Genomic DNA, 17,504 nt, shown 5'->3' with positions numbered 1-17,504 from the left:
GGATGGTTAATGGTGTACTATAGTATAGTGGAGAGCAGCAGTAACTGGACTGGTTAATGATGTACTATAGTATAGTGGAGAGCAGCAGTAACTGTACTGGTTAATGATGTACTATAGTAATAGTGGAGAGCAGCAGTAATGTACTGGTTAATGATGTACTATAGTATAGTGGAGAGCAGCAGTAACTGTACTGGTTAATGATGTACTATAGTATAGTGGAGAGCAGCAGTAACTGGCCTGGTTAATGATGTACTATAGTATAGTGGAGAGCAGCTGTAACTGTACCGGCCTGGTTAATGATGTACTATAGTATATGTGGAGAGCAGCAGTAACTGTACGGGCCTGGTTAATGATGTACTATAGTATAGTGGAGAGCAGCAGTACTGGCCTGGTTAATGATGTACTATAGTATAGTGGAGAGCAGCAGTAACTGGCCTGGTTAATGATGTACTATAGTATAGTGGAGAGCAGCAGTAACTGTACTGGTTAATGATGTACTATAGTATAGTGGAGAGCAGCAAGTAACTGTAGCTGGTTAATGATGTACTATAGTATAGTGGAGAGCAGCAGTAACTGGCCTGGTTAATGATGTACTATAGTATAGTGGAGAGCAGCAGTAACTGGCATGGTTAATGATGTACTATAAGTATAGTGGAGAGCAGCAGTAACTGGCCTGGTTAATGATGTACTATAGTATAGTGGAGAGCAGCAGTAACTGTACTGGCCTGGTTAATGATGTACTATAGTATAGTGGAGAGCAGCAGTAACTGTACTGGTTAATGATGTACTATAGTATAGTGGAGAGCAGCAGTAACTGTACTGCCTGGTTAATGTGTCTATAGTATAGTGGAGAGCAGCAGTAACTGTACTGGTTAATGATGTACTATAGTATAGTGGAGAGCAGCAGTAACTGTACCGGCCTAGTTAATGATGTACTATAGTATAGTGGAGAGCAAGCAGTAACTGGCCTGGTTAAAAATGTACTATAGTATAGTGGAGAGCAGCAGTAACTGTACTGGTTAATGATGTACTATAGTATAGTGGAGAGCAGCAGTAACTGTACTGGTTATGATGTACTATAGTATAGTGGAGAGCAGCAGTAACTGTACTGGCCTGGTTAATGATGTACTGTAGTATAGTGGGAGAGCAGCAGTAACTGTACTGGTTAATGATGTACTATAGTATAGTGGAGAGCAGCAGTAACTGTACTGGTTAATGATGTACTATAGTATAGTGGAGAGCAGCAGTAACTGTACTGGTTAATGATGTACTATAGTATAGTGGAGAGCAGCAGTAACTGTACTGGTTAATGATGTACTATAGTATAGTGAGAGCAGCAGTAACTGCACTGGTTAATGATGTACTATAGTATAGTGGAGAGCAGCAGTAACTGTACTGCCATGGTTAATGGTGTACTATAGTATAGTGGAGAGCCAGCAGTAACTGTACTGGTTAATGATGTACTATAGTATAGTGGAGAGCAGCAGTAACTGTACTGGTTAATGATGTACTATAGTATAGTGGAGAGCAGCAGTAACTGGCCTGGTTATGATGTTACTATGGTATAGTGGAGAGCAGCAGTAACTGTACTGGTTAATGATGTACTATAGTATAGTGGAGAGCAGCAGTAACTGTACTGGCATGGTTAATGATGTACTATAGTATAGTGGAGAGCAGCAGTAACTGTAATGGTTAATGATGTACTATAGTATAGTGGAGAGCAGCAGTAACTGTATTGGCATGGTTAATGATGTACTATAGTATAGTGGAGAGCAGCAGTAACTGTACTGGTTAATGATGTACTATAGTATATTGGAGAGCAGCAGTAACTGTACTGGCCATGGTTAGTTTATGTACTATAGTATAGTGGAGAGCAGCAGTAACTGGCCTGGTTAATGATGTACTATAGTATATTGGAGAGCAGCAGTAACTGTACTGGTTAATGATGTACTATAGTATAGTGGAGAGCAGCAGTAACTGTACTGGCCTGGTTAATGATGTACTTAGTATAGTGGAGAGCACAGTACCTGTACTGGTTAATGATGTACTATAGTATAGTGGAGAGCAGCAGTAACTGTACTGGTTAATTGGTGTACTATAGTATAGTGGAGAGCAGCAGTAACTGGCCTGGTTAATGATGTACTATAGTGTAGTGGAGAGCAGCAGTAACTGTACTGCCATGGTTAATGGTGTACTATAGTATAGTGGGGAGCAGCAGTAACTGTACTGGTTAATGATGTACTATAGTATAGTGGAGAGCAGCAGTAACTGTACTGGTTAATGATGTACTATAGTATAGTGGAGAGCAGCAGTAACTGTACTGGCATGGTTAATGATGTACTATAGTATAGTGGAGAGCAGCAGTACTGGCCTGGTTAATGATGTATTATAGTATAGTGGAGAGCAGCAGTAACTGTACTGCCATGGTTAATGATTTACACTATACTATACTTTACTCTGAAATCACATCTGTGTCCCGCTGAATTTCAATTGGCCTCTCCCTAAAGAAAACAACATAATTCCATCTCTACCTGTCCCAGTTTGACCAACCCTGATAGTCCACTATTATCAAAATTAAGATTTCACTAAATACTTTAAATTATTTCACTAAATAATTTAAAAATACTTTAAAAGTATTATTTAGTGAAATAATTTAAAGTATTTAGTGAAATCTTATTTTTTGATTTTTTTTTAACTGTAGACACTGGGTCATGTTACTGTAGACGCTGGGTCAAATTACGTAGACATTGGGCATATACCGTAGACATTGTGCCATATTACTGTAGACATTGGGTCATATTACCATAGACACTGGCATATTACTGTAGACATTGGGCCATATTACTGTAGACACTGTGCCATATTTACCATAGACATTGGGCCATATTACTGTAGACACTGGGTCATATTACTGTAGACATTGGGTCATATTTACTGTAGACACTGGGCCATATTACCGTAGACACTGGGTCATATTACTGTAGACACTGGGCCAATATTACTGTAGACACTGGGCCATATTACTCTAGACACTGGGTCATTACCATAGACACTGGGCCATATTACTGTAGACACTGGGTCATATTACCGTAGACACTGGGTCATATTACTGTAGGCACTGGGCATATTACTGTAGACACTGGGCCATATTACTGTAGACACTGGGTCATATTACCGTAGACACTGGGTCATATTACCATAGACACTGGGCCATATTACTGTAGACACTGGGTCATATTACCATAGACACTGGGCATATTACCATAGACACTGGTCATATACCATAGACACTGGGCCATATTACTGTAGACACTGGGTCATATTACCGTAGACACTGGGTAATATTACCATAGACACTGGGCCATATTACTGTAGACACTGGGCCATATTACTGTAGACATTGGGTCATATTACCATAGACCATGGGCCATATTACCATAGACACTGGGCCATATTACTGTAGACACTGGGTCATATTACCGTAGCCTGGGTCATATTACCATAGACACTGGGCCATATTACTGTAAACACTGGCCATATTACTGTAGACATTGGGTCATATTACCATAGCACATGGGCCATATTACTGTAGACACTGGGCCATATTACTGTAGACATTGGGTCATATTACCATAGACACTGGGCCATATTACTGTAGACACTGGGCCATATACTGTAGACATTGGGTCATATTACCATAGACACTGGGCCATATTACTGTAGACACTGGGCCATATTACTGTAGACACTGGGCCATATTACTGTAGACATTGGGTCATATTACCATAGACACTGGGCCATATTACTGTAGACACTGGGCCATATTACTGTAGACACTGGGCCATATTACTGTAGACATTGGGTCATATTACCATAGACACTGGCCATATTACTGTAGACACTGGGCCATATTACTGTAGACATTGGGTCATATTACCATGACACTGGACCATATTACCATAGACACTGGGCCATATTACTGTAGACACTGGGTCATATTACATAGACACTGGGCCATATTACCATAGACACTGGGCCATATTACTGTAGACATTGGGTATATTACATAGACACTGGGCCATATTACTGTAGACACTGGGTCATATTACCATGACACTGGCCATATTACATAGACATGGGCCATATTACTGTAGCATTGGGCTATATGAGACATTGGGCCATATTACCATAGACACTGGGCATATTACTGTAGACACTGGTCATATTACCATAGAAACTGGGCCATATTTAACATGGTCTCATCAGTTAGACGTCACATTTTTGATATTTGCTGATCTATTAGTCATATTGGATGTTTTTTTTAACCCAGCTACAGTCCCCTTAAATTAAATTGATTCCACTTGGGTCATACATTTTTATTCTCCTCTCCTCTTCCTCTCTTCTCCCTAACATCTCTCTCTCCTCTTTCTCTCCTCTCCCTCTCTTCTCCCTAATGTCTCTCTCTCTCATCTTCCTCTATTCTCCCTAACCTCTCCCTCTCTCCTCTTCCTCTCTTCTTCCTAACGTATATCTCTCTCCTCTTCCTCTCTTCTCCCTCACATCTGTCTCTCTCCTCTTCCTCTCCTCTCTCCTCTCTCACTCTCTTCTCCCTAGAGTTTCTCTCCCTCCTCTTCCTCTCTTCCCTAACGTCTCTCGCTCTCTCCCTTCCTCTCTTCTCCTCTCTTTCTCCCTAACATCTCTCTCTCTCTCTCTCTCTCTCTCTTCTCCTCTCTTCTCCCTCTCTTCTCCCTAATGTCTCTCCTCTTCGGGGCGGCAAAGGTAGCCTAGTAGTTAGAGCGTTTGGCCATTAACCAAAAGGCAGCTGGATCAAATCTCCAAGCTGACCATTTAAAATCTGTCCTTCTGCCCTGAGCAAGGCAGTTAACCTACTGTTCCCCGGGCGCCGTGGATGTCGATTAGGCAGCCCTACTGTTGACCAGAGCCCTATTCTCTGTATAGTGCACTACTGTTGACCAGAGCCCTATTCCTTATATAGTGCACTACTTTGCCATTTGGGACTCAGCCTGGTATCTTCTGGCCCCCGGGGGGCAATTATGATTCTTACAACTGTAGTTAAGCATTGCTGCTGATTGTGGGGAATTTTGTGTGTGCTCCAGCATATTGCACGGTCAAATAAACTCTAGTGGAGAGAAGAGAGAGGAGAGAAGAGAGGAGAGAGAGAGAGAGAGAAGAGGAAAGAGAGAGAGAAGAGAGGAGAGAGAGAGAGAGAGAGAGAAGAGAGAGGAGAGAGGAGAGAGGAGAGAGGAGAGAAGAGAGAAGAGAGAAGAGAGAAGAGAGAAGAGAGAGGAGAGAGGAGAGAGGAGAGAGGAGAGAGACGGGAGAAGCTGTACAAGACAATGATTCATATGGATATACTGTATAGACAGTACAGTATACACAAAAACAACAAGAGTGATTAGAAATACGATTGCATGAATCACCATACATTCCGCCTCTATCTCTTTCTCTATCTAACCTCCGTCTTGCTATGGATGATTTTGTTTCGGCTTTCTCATTTCCCTAGTTGACACACACTACCTTCTCATCAAGGTCTATGTATGTTAGTACAGTACCTGTCTCTGTCTCTGTCTCTGTCTCTGTCTCTGTCTCTGTCTCTCTGTCTCTCTATCTCTCTCTCTCTCTCTCTCTCCTCTCTCCTCTCTCCTCTCTCCTCTCTCCTCTCTTCTCTCTCCTCTCTCCTCTCTTCTCTCTTCTCTCTTCTCTCTTCTCTCTCTCTCTCTCCAATTCAATGGGAAACATATGTTGACATTGCCAAAGCAAGTGAAATGGATAAACAGAAGTGAAATAAACAATAAAAAAATATACATTAAAGATTACACTCACAAATGTTCCAAAAGAATAAAGACATTTCAAATGTCATTATGTGCAAATAGTTAAAGTACAAAAGGGAAAATAAATAAACATAAATATGGGTTGTATTTACAATGGTGTTTTGTCCTTCACTGGTTGCCCTTTTCTTGTGGCAACAGGTCACAAATATCGCTGCTGTGATGTCACACTGTGGTATTTCACCCAGTAGATATGGGAGTTTATCAAAATTMGATTGGTTTTCGAATTCTTTGTGGGTCTGTGTAATCTGAGGGAAATATGTGTCTCTAATATGGTCATACATTTGGCAGGAGGCTAGGAAGTGCAGCTCAGTTTCCACCACATTTTGTGGGCAGTGTGCATATAGCCTGTCTTCTCTTGAGAGCCAGGAACCTATGGTGTCATTTCTCAATAGCAAGGCTATGCTCATTGAGTATTTACATACTCAAGGCTTTCCTTAAAAACCTCTTAAGTTTGGGTCAGTCACAGTGTACTCTCTGTTTAGGGACAAATAGCATTCTAGTTTGCTCAGTTTTTTTGTTAATTCTTTCCAATGTGTCAAGTAATTATCTTTTTGTTTTCTCATGAATTGGTTGGGTCTAATTGTGCTYTTGTCCTGGGGCTCTGTGGGGTGTGTTTGTGTTTGTGAACAGAGCACCAGGACCAGCTTGCTTAGGGGACTCTTCTCCAGGTTCATCTCTCTGTAGGTGATGGCTTTGTTATGGAAGGTTTGGGAATCACTTCKTTTTAGATGGTTGTAGAATTTAACGGCTTCTTTTTTCATTTTTTGATCAGTATCAGAATCGGCCTAATTCTGCTCTGCAGAATTGGTGTTTTACAGTGTACATAAAGGATATTTTAGCAGAATTCTGCACGCAGAGTTTCACTTTGGTGTTTGACCCATTTAGTGAATTCTTGGACCTTACAACCATAAAGGGAAATGGGTTATATAACTTATTCTAGTATTTTTAGCCAGATCCTAATTGGTATGTCAAATTTGATGTTCCTTTTGATGGCATAGAAGGCCCTCCTTGTCTCTCAGATCGTTCAGAACTTTGTGGAAGATACATGTGGCACTGATGTTTAGGCCGAGGTATTTATAGTTTTTTGTTGTGTGCTCTAGGACAATGGTGTCTAGATAGAATTTGTATTTGTGGTCCTGGAAACTACCTTTTTTTGGAACACCATTATGTTGGTCTTACTGAGATCTACTGTCAGGGCCCAGGTCTGACAGAATCTGTGCAGAAGATCTAGGTGCTGCTATAGGCCCCTCCTTGGTTGGTGACAGAAGCACCAGATCATCAGCAAACAGTAGACATTTGACTTCAGATTCTAGTAGGGTGAAGCTGGGTGCTGCGGAATGTTCTAGTGCCCTTGCCAATTTACTGATATTTATGTAGAAGATGTTGGGGCTTATTTTTATCGTATGTAAAGAATCCAAGCAGTACATCTCTCCACAATAGTGTAAAATCTTCATAAATGTGTTCAATTATAAATCTACTGATGTCTTGCCACAGTTTTATTACATGAATACAATGCCAAAAAAGATGCAACACTGTTTCTGGGTGGTCATTACAAAAGGAGCAYTTTGACTTGATGTTTTACTTAAACTTCTTCATATAGTGGTTGGCAGGATAATATCTATGAATAATTTTAAAGGAAACTTCCTTAATTTTGTTAACCAGTATGTGTGTGGCAACATCCAAACTTTTTTCCAACAGATATTATCAATAAATCCATTCCAATAAGGCATGACATAATGTATAGATACAACATCCTGCTGAAACAAGGATCGTATCGCTCTGTTGTTGAATGGGCCAAAAGAGAAGGAAATCTTTCCTACAGATGAGTCAACAGGGTCAATAGAAGGTAGGCTCTGAGGGTCAGGTCTTGACACGTTCCTGAATAACAGAGCAACACCTGAGGGAATGGTGTCTAAAACAATTGCAAAATCTTTAGGTGTTACAGGGACCTTGTAAAGAGATAAGAATTCCTTATAACTGAGTAAAAGACCCTCTGCATTTACCAGTTGGCTCACCAATAGGATATTATTTCGGAACCAATTTTCTAAAAACAACGAAGGATTTTTATACAATATATCCCGATTATTCCTTATATAATATCTGTGTGGAGAAAAATTGTGTTTATGGACCATGACAAGAAAACCTGCTGATGAAAAGCAGAAAGTTTCACTGGAATTTTGTCAATATTATAATTGCACAACAACATGAAGTTAAGGCCACCAAAAGTAGAGATTCCTTAGAATTCCTCTTAGGAATTGTTTTCTATATTAAAATTGATCTTAAAAGTATTATTTGAAGTAGTAAAGTCCAGAAAAATGTTGTCCACCATTCTCATAAGTGTTCATGACAACAGTTTTCCTAATGTAATGGGTACGGTTTCTCCACAGAAAGTTGAAAAGCATCTGGTCTATCTCCTTGCTTATTTTACCGTCAAGATATGAAGATAGTATGCACCGTATGTTAGTCTAGAGATACCTTCAGCCTTGGTTATTAGGACTCTATCTTTTAAAGATAAGTCCCACTGTAGCCATTGATTTAGCTTCTTCTGGGTTTTTTTAATAAGAGGGTTAAAATTTAGTAATCCTCTAGACTTCTGATCCTTTGTAATGGTTATGCCTAAATATGTAAGTTCTTCTTTTACTGGAATACCATAATATGAAGCTGTAATTAAAAAAAAAAAAATATTTAACCGCACACTTGTTGTTTGTGTACATAGATTTAATAATGTTGAATATTTTTCCCCCAACACCACTTTCCATCCATTTGTATAACAGACCCTTGGTCTGATGAAACCAAGACCCAGAAGCTTTTTTGAAGTAAACAAAGCATGAGAGGACTTTGCCTTTGTTTTGGTTTGTTTGTTTTGTCAATTAGTGTGTGCAGGGTGAATACATGGTGTGTTGTATGGTGATTAGGGTGTGCAGGGTGAATACGTGGTCTGTCGTATGGTCATTTGGTAAAAAAGTCAACTTGACATTTGCTCGGTACATTGTTTTCACTGAGGAAACGTACGAGTCTGCTGTTAATGATAATGCAGAGGATTTTCCCAAGGTTGCTGTTGACGAATATGTCCCACCGTAGTTATTGGGGTCAAATTTGTCTCCACCTTTTGCGGATTGGGGTGATCAGTCCTTGGTTCCAAATATTGGGGAAGACGCCAGAGCTGAGGATGATGTTAAAGAGTTTTAGTACAGCCAATTAGATTTCGTGATCTGTATATTTTTCATTTAATTTAGGTGTTTGTATTTTGTCCTGTAGTTCATTCAAGGTAATTGGAGAATCCAGTGGGTTCTAGTTGTCTTTAATAGTTGGTTCCAAGATTTGTATTTGATCATYTTTTTACTATTTGTTCTTTGTTTTGAAAGATTGGAGAAGTGGTTTATTTTTACATCTCAGTTCTGTTCTTCATGTTTGTAACGGTTCTCCTCCTCCTCTTCATCCGAAGAGGAGGAGCAAGGATTCGACCAAAATGCAGCGAGGTGTGATGACATATTGAAATTTATTTAAAGACGAACACGGAAAACACTTGGAAAATTACAAAATAACAAAACGACGTAGACAGACCTGAACATGGAACTTACATAACTACACGAAGAACTCACGAACAGGAACAGACTACATCCAACGAACGAACAACTGAAACAGTCCCGTGTGGTGCGCAGACACAGACACGGAAGACAATCACCCACAAACAAACAGTGTGAACAGCCAACCTATATATGGTTCTCAATCAGGGGAAAACGTCAAACACCTGTCTCTGATTGAGAACCATATAAGGCTAATTACAAGTGACCTAAACATAGAAACACAAAACATAGAATGCCCACCCCAACTCACGCCCTGACCAACTAAACACATACAAAAATAACATAAAACAGGTCAGGAACGTGACAATGTTGTTGTTTGTTTAGTGTTTTCCAAATCTCTCTCTCTCTCTCTCTCCTTAACTTATTTTCTCTCTGTCCAACAGTATGTTCTGGCTGTTGGCAGTTCTGTGTTCCATGCCATGTTTTATGGAGAGCTGGCGGAAAACAAGGATGAAATCCGAATTCCGGACGTGGAGCCTGCAGCATTCCTGGCCATGTTGAAGTAAGGAAGGATTCTACTCCGCTTTCTCTCACCCTCTCTGCTGTTTCTCTCTCTCTCTCACCCTCTCTGCTCTCTCTCTCTCCACCCTCTCTGCTGTTTCTCTTCTCTCTCACCCTCTCTGTGTTTCTCTCTCTCTCACCCCCCCCCCCCCCCCCCCCCCCCCCCCCCCCCCCCTCTCTGCTGTTTCTCTCTCTCTCTCACCCTCTCTGCTCTTTCTCTCTCTCTCTCGCTCACCCTCTCTGCTGTTTCTCTCTCTCTCTCACCCTCTCTGCTGTCTCTCTGTCTCCTGTGTGAGTTGTGTTGTTCCTGCCCCTGTGTGGGTACGGAGTGGTATATAAGCTCAGTGTCTAACTCCCAAATGGTTCCCTATTCCCGATGTAGTGCACTGCTTTAGACCAGGGTCCAATAGGGCTCCATAGGGGCACCGGTCGAAAGTAGTGCACTATGTAGGAGACAGTGGGGGCCATTTGGGAGGCATAAGTGTGTAGGAGTATACCAGCTGCTGCGTTACTGCAAAAATGGATTAAACTCTGTGTTCCTGCCTCCAGCACTATATCTCTTCACTGTAGTTAATATCTATTTTTACCTTTCACATATTCCCAGTCCTCACACCAGTGTCAGAAAATACATTATTGTTGTGCTTACAAGATACATCTGAAATATGAAAACAAATGGTGTCCTCTACTGAATAATAACGTCCGCAACAGAAATGGCACCCTATTCCCTGTGTAGTGCACTACTTTTGACCAGGGTCCTATGGCACCCTGTTCCCTGTGTAGTGCACTACTTTTGACCAGGGTCCTTTGGCACCCTATTCTCTGTGTAGTGCACTACTTTTGACCAGGGTCCTATGGCACCCTATTCTCTGTGTAGTGCACTACTTTTGACCAGGGTCCTTTGGCACCCTGTTCCCTGTGTAGTGCACTACTTTTGACCAGGGTCCTATGCAGCGAATAGGGTGCCATTTGTGTTGCGGTCGTTGTCATGTGTTTGACCCTCAGCGCAGCCTGTGTTGTCCTCTCATGAATATAAATGTGGTGAAGGTAAATGAATCTGTACTGTAGCAACCTCTACCTAATACGTACTGTCAACAGTTGCTCACCTATCTTTATACACTGCATCTGGAAATTATTCAAAGCCCTTTACTTATTCAAAATGTTGCTACGTTATAAACMTATTCTAAAATGGATTAAAAAATATATATTCTCATCAATCTACACACAATAACAAAGCAAAAACAGTTTATTAATTGTTAAAACAGAAAATATTCTGTTAATAATAATAAAATATGACATTTATATAAGTATTCAGACCCTTTACTCAGTACTTTCTTGAAGCACCTTTGGCAGCGATTACAGTATCGAGATACTTCTTGGGTATGACGCTACAAGCTTGGTACACCTGTATTTGGGGAGTTTCTCCAATTCTTCTCTGCAGATCCTCTCAAGCTCTGTCAGGTTAGAAGGGGAGTGTTGCTGCACACCTATTTTCAGAAAAAGAGATGTTCGATCGGGTTCAAGTCCGGGCGTTCAGAGGCTTGTCCCAAAGCCACTCCTACCTTGTCTTGGCTGAGTGCTTAGAGTCGTTGTCCTGTTTGAAGGTGAACCTTCACCCCAGTCTGAAGTCTTGAGCACTCTGGAGCTGTTTTTCYTCAAGGATCTCTCTATCCTTTAATCAGTTGATCTTTCCCTTGATCCTGATTARTCTCCCAGTCTCTGCCGCTGAAAAACATCCCCACAGCATGATGCTGCCAACACCATGCTTCACCYTAGAGATGGTGCCAGGTTTCCTCCAGACTTGATGCTTGGCATTCAGGCCAAAGATTTCAATCTTGGTTTCATCAGACCAAAGAATCTTGTTTCTCATAGTCTGAGAGTCTTTAGGTGCCTTTTGGCAAACTCCAAGCAGGCTGTCATGTGCCTTTTACTGAGGAGTGGCTTCCGTCTGGCCACTCTACTATAAAGGCTTGATTGGTGGAGTGATGCGCAGATGGTTGTCCTTCTGGAAGGTTCTCCCATCTCCGCTGATGAACTCTGGAGTTCTGTCAGAGTGACCATTGGGTTCTTGGTCACCTCCCTGACAAAGGCCCTTCTCCCCCGATTGCTCAGTTTGGCCGGGCGGCCAGCTCTAGGAAGAGTCTTGGTGGTTCCAAACTCCATCCATTTACGAATGATTGAGGCCACTGTATTCTCGGGGACCTTCAATGCAGCATATATTTTTTGGTCCCCTTCCCCAGATCTCTGCCTTGACACAATCCTGTCTCGGAGATCTACGGACAATTCCTTCGACCTCATGGCTTGGTTTTGCTCTGACATGCACTCTCAACTGTGGCACATTATATAGGCAGGTGTGTGCCATTCCAATTCCTGTCCAATCAATTGAATTTATGACAGGTGGACTCCAATCAAGTTGTGGAAACATCTCAAGGATGATCAATGGAAACCGGACGCACCTGAGCTCAATTTTGAGTCTCATAGCAAAGGGTCTGAATACGTATGTAAATACGGTATTTCTGTTTTAGTTTTTAATCAAAATCTCTTAAAACCTACTTTGTCATTATGGAGTATTAGAACAAGGTTGTAAGTTAACAAAATGGGGAAAAAGTCAAGGGGTCTGAATTCACTTTATATGTATACACTGTCCTTATTGGTTGATAACCACATARCTGTCYACTAAACCAASTCCTCTACCTGTCCCRAGGTACATCTACTGTGATGAGATAGACCTGAGTGCTGATACAGTGCTGGCCACGCTCTACGCTGCTAAGAAGTACATCGTGCCTCACCTGGCCAGAGCCTGTGTTAACTTCCTGGAGACCAGCCTGTCAGCTAAGAATGCCTGCGTCRTGCTGTCACAGAGCTGTCTGTTCGAGGAGCCCGAACTCACACAACGCTGCTGGGAGGTGAGGGACGTTTATTTTATTTGGTTACTCCGGATCTGTTACTAAGGTTAGGGTTAGAAAAAGGGTTATGTTTAGGGTTAGGATAAGGGTTTAGGTTAGGATAAAGGTTAGGGTTAGGGCTAGGTTTAGAATAAGGGTTAAGTTTAGGGTTAGGATAAGGGTTTAGGTTAGGATTAGGATAAGGGTTAGGGTAAGGGTTAGAATAAGGGTTAAGCGTAGGGTTAGAATACGTGTTTGGATTAAGGTTAGAATGAGGGTTAAGTTTAGGATTAGAATAAGGGTTAAGGTAGGGGTTAGGGTTATGTTAAGAATACGGGTTAAGTTTAGGATTAGAATAAGGGTTAGGGTTATGTTTAGAATAAGGGTTACGTTTAGGATTAGAATAAGAGTTACGTTTAGGATTAGAATAAGGGTTACGTTTAGGATTAGAATAAGGGTTAGGGTTAACTCCATAGCATTCGATTCCAAGCCCAAGTCTAAGTCCTTTATACTTGAGTCCAAGTCCAGTGACGAGTCAGTTGGTAGTGCTAAAAGATGAAACGTGGCCCTTTAGTTAAAACGATCTCTGTGTAGCACATTCAATGAATCATTCCAGACTCGCTACATTCTGCTGTCCACCTCCATCCCACCAGGTGATTGACGCCCAGGCAGAGCTGGCCCTGCGGTCGGAGGGTTTCACTGACATCGACTCCCAGACACTAGAGAGTATCCTCCAGAGAGAGACCCTCAACGCCAAGGAGGAGGTGGTGTTTGAGGCAGCTCTGAGCTGGGCAGAGGCAGAGTGTCAGAGACAGGACCTCACCACCTCCATAGACAACAAGAGAAAGGTATTTCTGATGGTAGCTTTTGATCAAAATGTATCTGTTGAGTAAAGTACAAATTCTTGTACTGTCCTTAAGTACTTTTGAGTGTATCTGTACTTTACTCAAGTATTTACATTTTTCTGTAAATGTTTACCTATAGTTCGCTACATTCCTTGAAGACATACTTTATTTAATTTTATTTACTTAAATTTCACCTTTATTTAACCAGGTAGGCTAGTTGTGAACAAGTTCTCATTTGCAACTGCGACCTGGCCAAGATAAAGCAWAGCAATTCGACACATACAACAAGACAGAGTTACACATGGAATAAACAAAACATACAGTCAATAATACAGTAGAACAAAAAAGAAAACAACAAGTCTAATATTCCCTTGCATTTCCRCTGACACACAAACATACTTGTTACATTGGAAATGCTCTTGTAGCAGAGCAACGTTTATATGGTTCCTTTGTCTGTTTCCTATTCAAGGTTCTGGGCAAGGCCGTTTTCCTGATCCGCATCCCCACCATGGCATTGGACGACTTCGCCAATGGTGCCGCCCAGTCGGGCGTCCTGACTCTGAATGAGACCAACGACATCTTCCTGTGGTACACCGCTGCCAAGAAACCGGACCTCCAGTTCGCCAGCCAGCCACGGAAGGGGTTATCTCCGCAACGCTGCCACCGGTTCCAATCCTGCGCCTACCGCAGCAACCAATGGCGATACCGAGGGCGATGCGACAGCATCCAGTTCGCCGTTGACAAACGCGTCTTCATCGCCGGGTTCGGACTCTACGGCTCCAGCTGCGGTTCTGCAGAGTACTCAGCTAAGATCGAGCTCAAACGCCAAGGCATTCTCCTCGGACATAACCTGAGTAAATACTTCTCTGACGGTTCTAGTAACACGTTCCCTGTGTGGTTTGAGTACCCCGTGCAGATAGAACCCGATACGTTCTACACGGCTTCTGTAGTTTTGGATGGGAACGAGTTGAGTTACTTTGGTCAGGAAGGAATGACAGAGGTGCAGTGTGGGAAGGTGACGTTCCAATTCCAGTGTTCGTCAGACAGCACCAATGGGACAGGAGTGCAGGGGGGTCAGATACCTGAACTCATTTTCTACGCCTAAAGGAACACAATGAAATGGATTTTTACCATTACTGACTTTAGTGAAGTAGAGTAAAAAGTTGCCCCAAGTTGCTGATGTTGGATCAGTTTTACATTTGCCCCACTAGTAGTTAAGGTTAYGATTAGGGTAGGGGAAACTGATCCAAGATTTGTACCTAGAGGAAACGTCATCCCGGAGTGACTTTGATGCCCATGGAGATGTGTGTGTTTTTACAGCACTTATTACTGACTTTGGTTTGATGGGTGAAACATGTCCATTGCGAGGACTGATTGAGAATGGATTGATCTAGATGGCACTTACTTTGCAAGTGATGGCTGTCATCATAGCGATGTGATATTATCCCATTGCTGACTTTGATGGATCATTTCCCTGTACGTTATATAAATATTATTTGTTTTCTCTCTTTCTTTGTATACGGAATTTTGGAATTTGACAATTCATGATTGAGGATTCCCAGCAAACAGGGGACYTCCTGAGGACATTTCCATTAGGTCCCTTAAGGGTTTAGGCGCAACGTTATCTCACAGACGCTCTGAGAACATTCTAAGAACATCGCATGATGGTCCCAATGGAACGTTCACTGGGGGACCTTTTTCTAGTTGCCCGTTTGTCCCGGGGATGTTTTTAGGACGTTGTGTCATGGTCCTCTGGAGGTTTTTGTCTACTTCCCAATTGTCACGGGGACGTCCCCGAGGACATTTTAAAGACATTCCTGGGACGTTGTGTCATGGTCCCCTAGAGGGTTTTTGTCTACTTCCCAATTGTCACGGAGACATCCCCGAGGACATTTTAAGGACATTCCTGGGACGTTGTGTCATGGTCCCCTAGAGGGTTTTTGTCACGTGATGGATTGACATGATCGTACTGACTTTTCAACATGACCCCACCTAGAAGTTGAACCCACAAACGCTAGATTTGCAGTATACTGTGCCAAAAAGTCTGTAGATTGTCAAAGTCATTACCTATAATATATCTTCTCTGCGCTTAGAAAKAAGAGTGCCAACTGCACTGCTATTTTAGCTATCAGTTAATCCGAATATTCTCTTATCCTTGATTTCATTTACTTATTTCAGAAATTTGAGGGTTTTCAGTATAGTMGTCTAATGTTGGTGAGMCATGCTGTATTATTCTGACACTCCTCAATCACGATGATAAATGTAATACTTTTTTCCGAAATGTACTTTGAAGAGCAAAGTGTAGGAATACAGGTATAATCAGTCATTGGCACAGYCATGGTGGGGTAGCAGGACGATTGCAATGTGGTGAACCCAGAGGTTGTGTGTTCAAAGCCCAGGTGAGGACGTGTTGAATAATAATTTCTGCATGAATAAACGTACACAACGTAATAAATCTATGTCAAAGTGTGTTACATATGGAAGTTGAAACAAATGTACGTTAAACATACCTTTTTGTGTCCCTAAACGTTGCCAAAAAAAGTATTCGTTGTAAAGGGATCAGTTGATCACCAATCAGGAATAGGCAAAAGTAACAAGGGTTGACGTGTAATGGGGGGAGTGTGTCTTTCTGACTATCATGAACAAGCCGGGAACTAGACAAAACCTTCAGGGGACCATGACGCAAAGTCCTGACCACTTTCTGGGGACCATTTCAAGACGTCCTGAGGACCATTTCAAGACGTTCCTGAGGACCATTTCAAGATGTCCTGAGGACCATTTCAAGACGTCCTGAGGCCTTTCAAACGTCCTGAGGACCATTTTCAAGACGTCCTGAGGACCATTTCAAGATGTCCTGAGGACCATTTCAAGACGTCCTGAGGACCATTTCAAGACGTCCTGAGGACCATTTCAAGACGTCCTGAGACCATTTCAGACGTCCTGAGGACCATTTCAAGATGTCCTGAGGACATTTCAAGACGCCTAGGACCATTTCAAGATGTCCTGAGGACCATTCAAGACGTCTGAGACTCTTCAAGATTCCTGAGGACCATTTCAAGACGTCCTGAGGACCTTTCAAGACGTCCTGAGGACGTCTAAGAACTTCATTTTGTTTTGCCGGGATTTACATTTGGTACTGTGGACGGTCAGCACTTTGTCCGTGAGTTCTCACCTCAAACAGACTCCTTAACCTCAAATAACTCAACAAACAGACATCTCCCTGGAACGGATCATCATTGGATTAATATACATGAATTCCGATTAAAAAAGGAATTGATTTCCGTGTGAAGGAGGTTTTTGTTCCAATTCTCACACTGTTAGGAATCGGGAATCGATCATTTGGTTAATCAACTCCCAGTCCTAATGTGTGTATATAGTGTAATATATAACTCAGAGGGTATCTTATGACTAATATGCTATATGTTCTTATTTTGACGCTTGCACAGGATGCACATAATATATACAGAACAGCAATACTTCACTGCCTAATATATTTACGAATTGATTGATTGATTCATCACTCTCTGTTTTAGCAAATGACTTGAACATCCACAAAGCACCCACCCACCATCAATATTTATATTTTAGAACAGGTGACAATAAGAGACAATGTTGATATTTAACACCAAACCCTTACTAGTGTAGCCCCGCGGTTACAGGTATGTGGAAAAACACTGTATTTGTAAAAAAAAAAAAAGATATGTCGCAAAACGAGACATACAGCATAAGGACAATGGTTAACATCACTATTTGACATATTCTCAATGTGTTTTATTAAAAATATCAGTAAAAACAGCAAAATAGTTGCTACTGTAAGAACAGTTGTTTTTTGATGAT

At 41.7% G+C, this 17,504-nt stretch overlaps 1 protein-coding gene across 2 annotated transcripts; it reads left to right on the top strand.

Moving 5' to 3' along the window:
- The first annotated feature begins 9,825 nt into the window (after positions 1-9,825).
- Positions 9,826-16,680, top strand: LOC112077939 (BTB/POZ domain-containing protein 3). 2 transcript variants are annotated; one of them, XR_011478379.1, is made up of 5 exons: positions 9,828-9,941; positions 12,642-12,843; positions 13,476-13,670; positions 14,137-16,387; positions 16,646-16,680. XR_011478379.1 is itself a non-coding variant. In XM_024144329.2 (4 exons), exons 1-4 carry the CDS (start codon positions 9,859-9,861, stop codon positions 14,770-14,772), a joined length of 1,116 nt encoding a protein of 371 aa, XP_024000097.1. In that variant the 5' UTR covers positions 9,826-9,858; the 3' UTR covers positions 14,773-16,466. The 2 variants fall into 2 exon arrangements, 1 of the variants encoding a protein (XP_024000097.1); XM_024144329.2 differs by lacking the exon at positions 16,646-16,680 and having other exon boundaries at positions 9,826-9,941; positions 14,137-16,466.
- Positions 16,681-17,504: the final 824 nt, after the last annotated feature.

This window comes from Salvelinus sp. IW2-2015, unplaced genomic scaffold (assembly GCF_002910315.2).
Source record: "Salvelinus sp. IW2-2015 unplaced genomic scaffold, ASM291031v2 Un_scaffold5076, whole genome shotgun sequence".
NCBI lineage: Eukaryota > Metazoa > Chordata > Actinopteri > Salmoniformes > Salmonidae > Salvelinus > Salvelinus sp. IW2-2015.
This window is presented reverse-complemented; position numbering and strand designations above follow the sequence as displayed.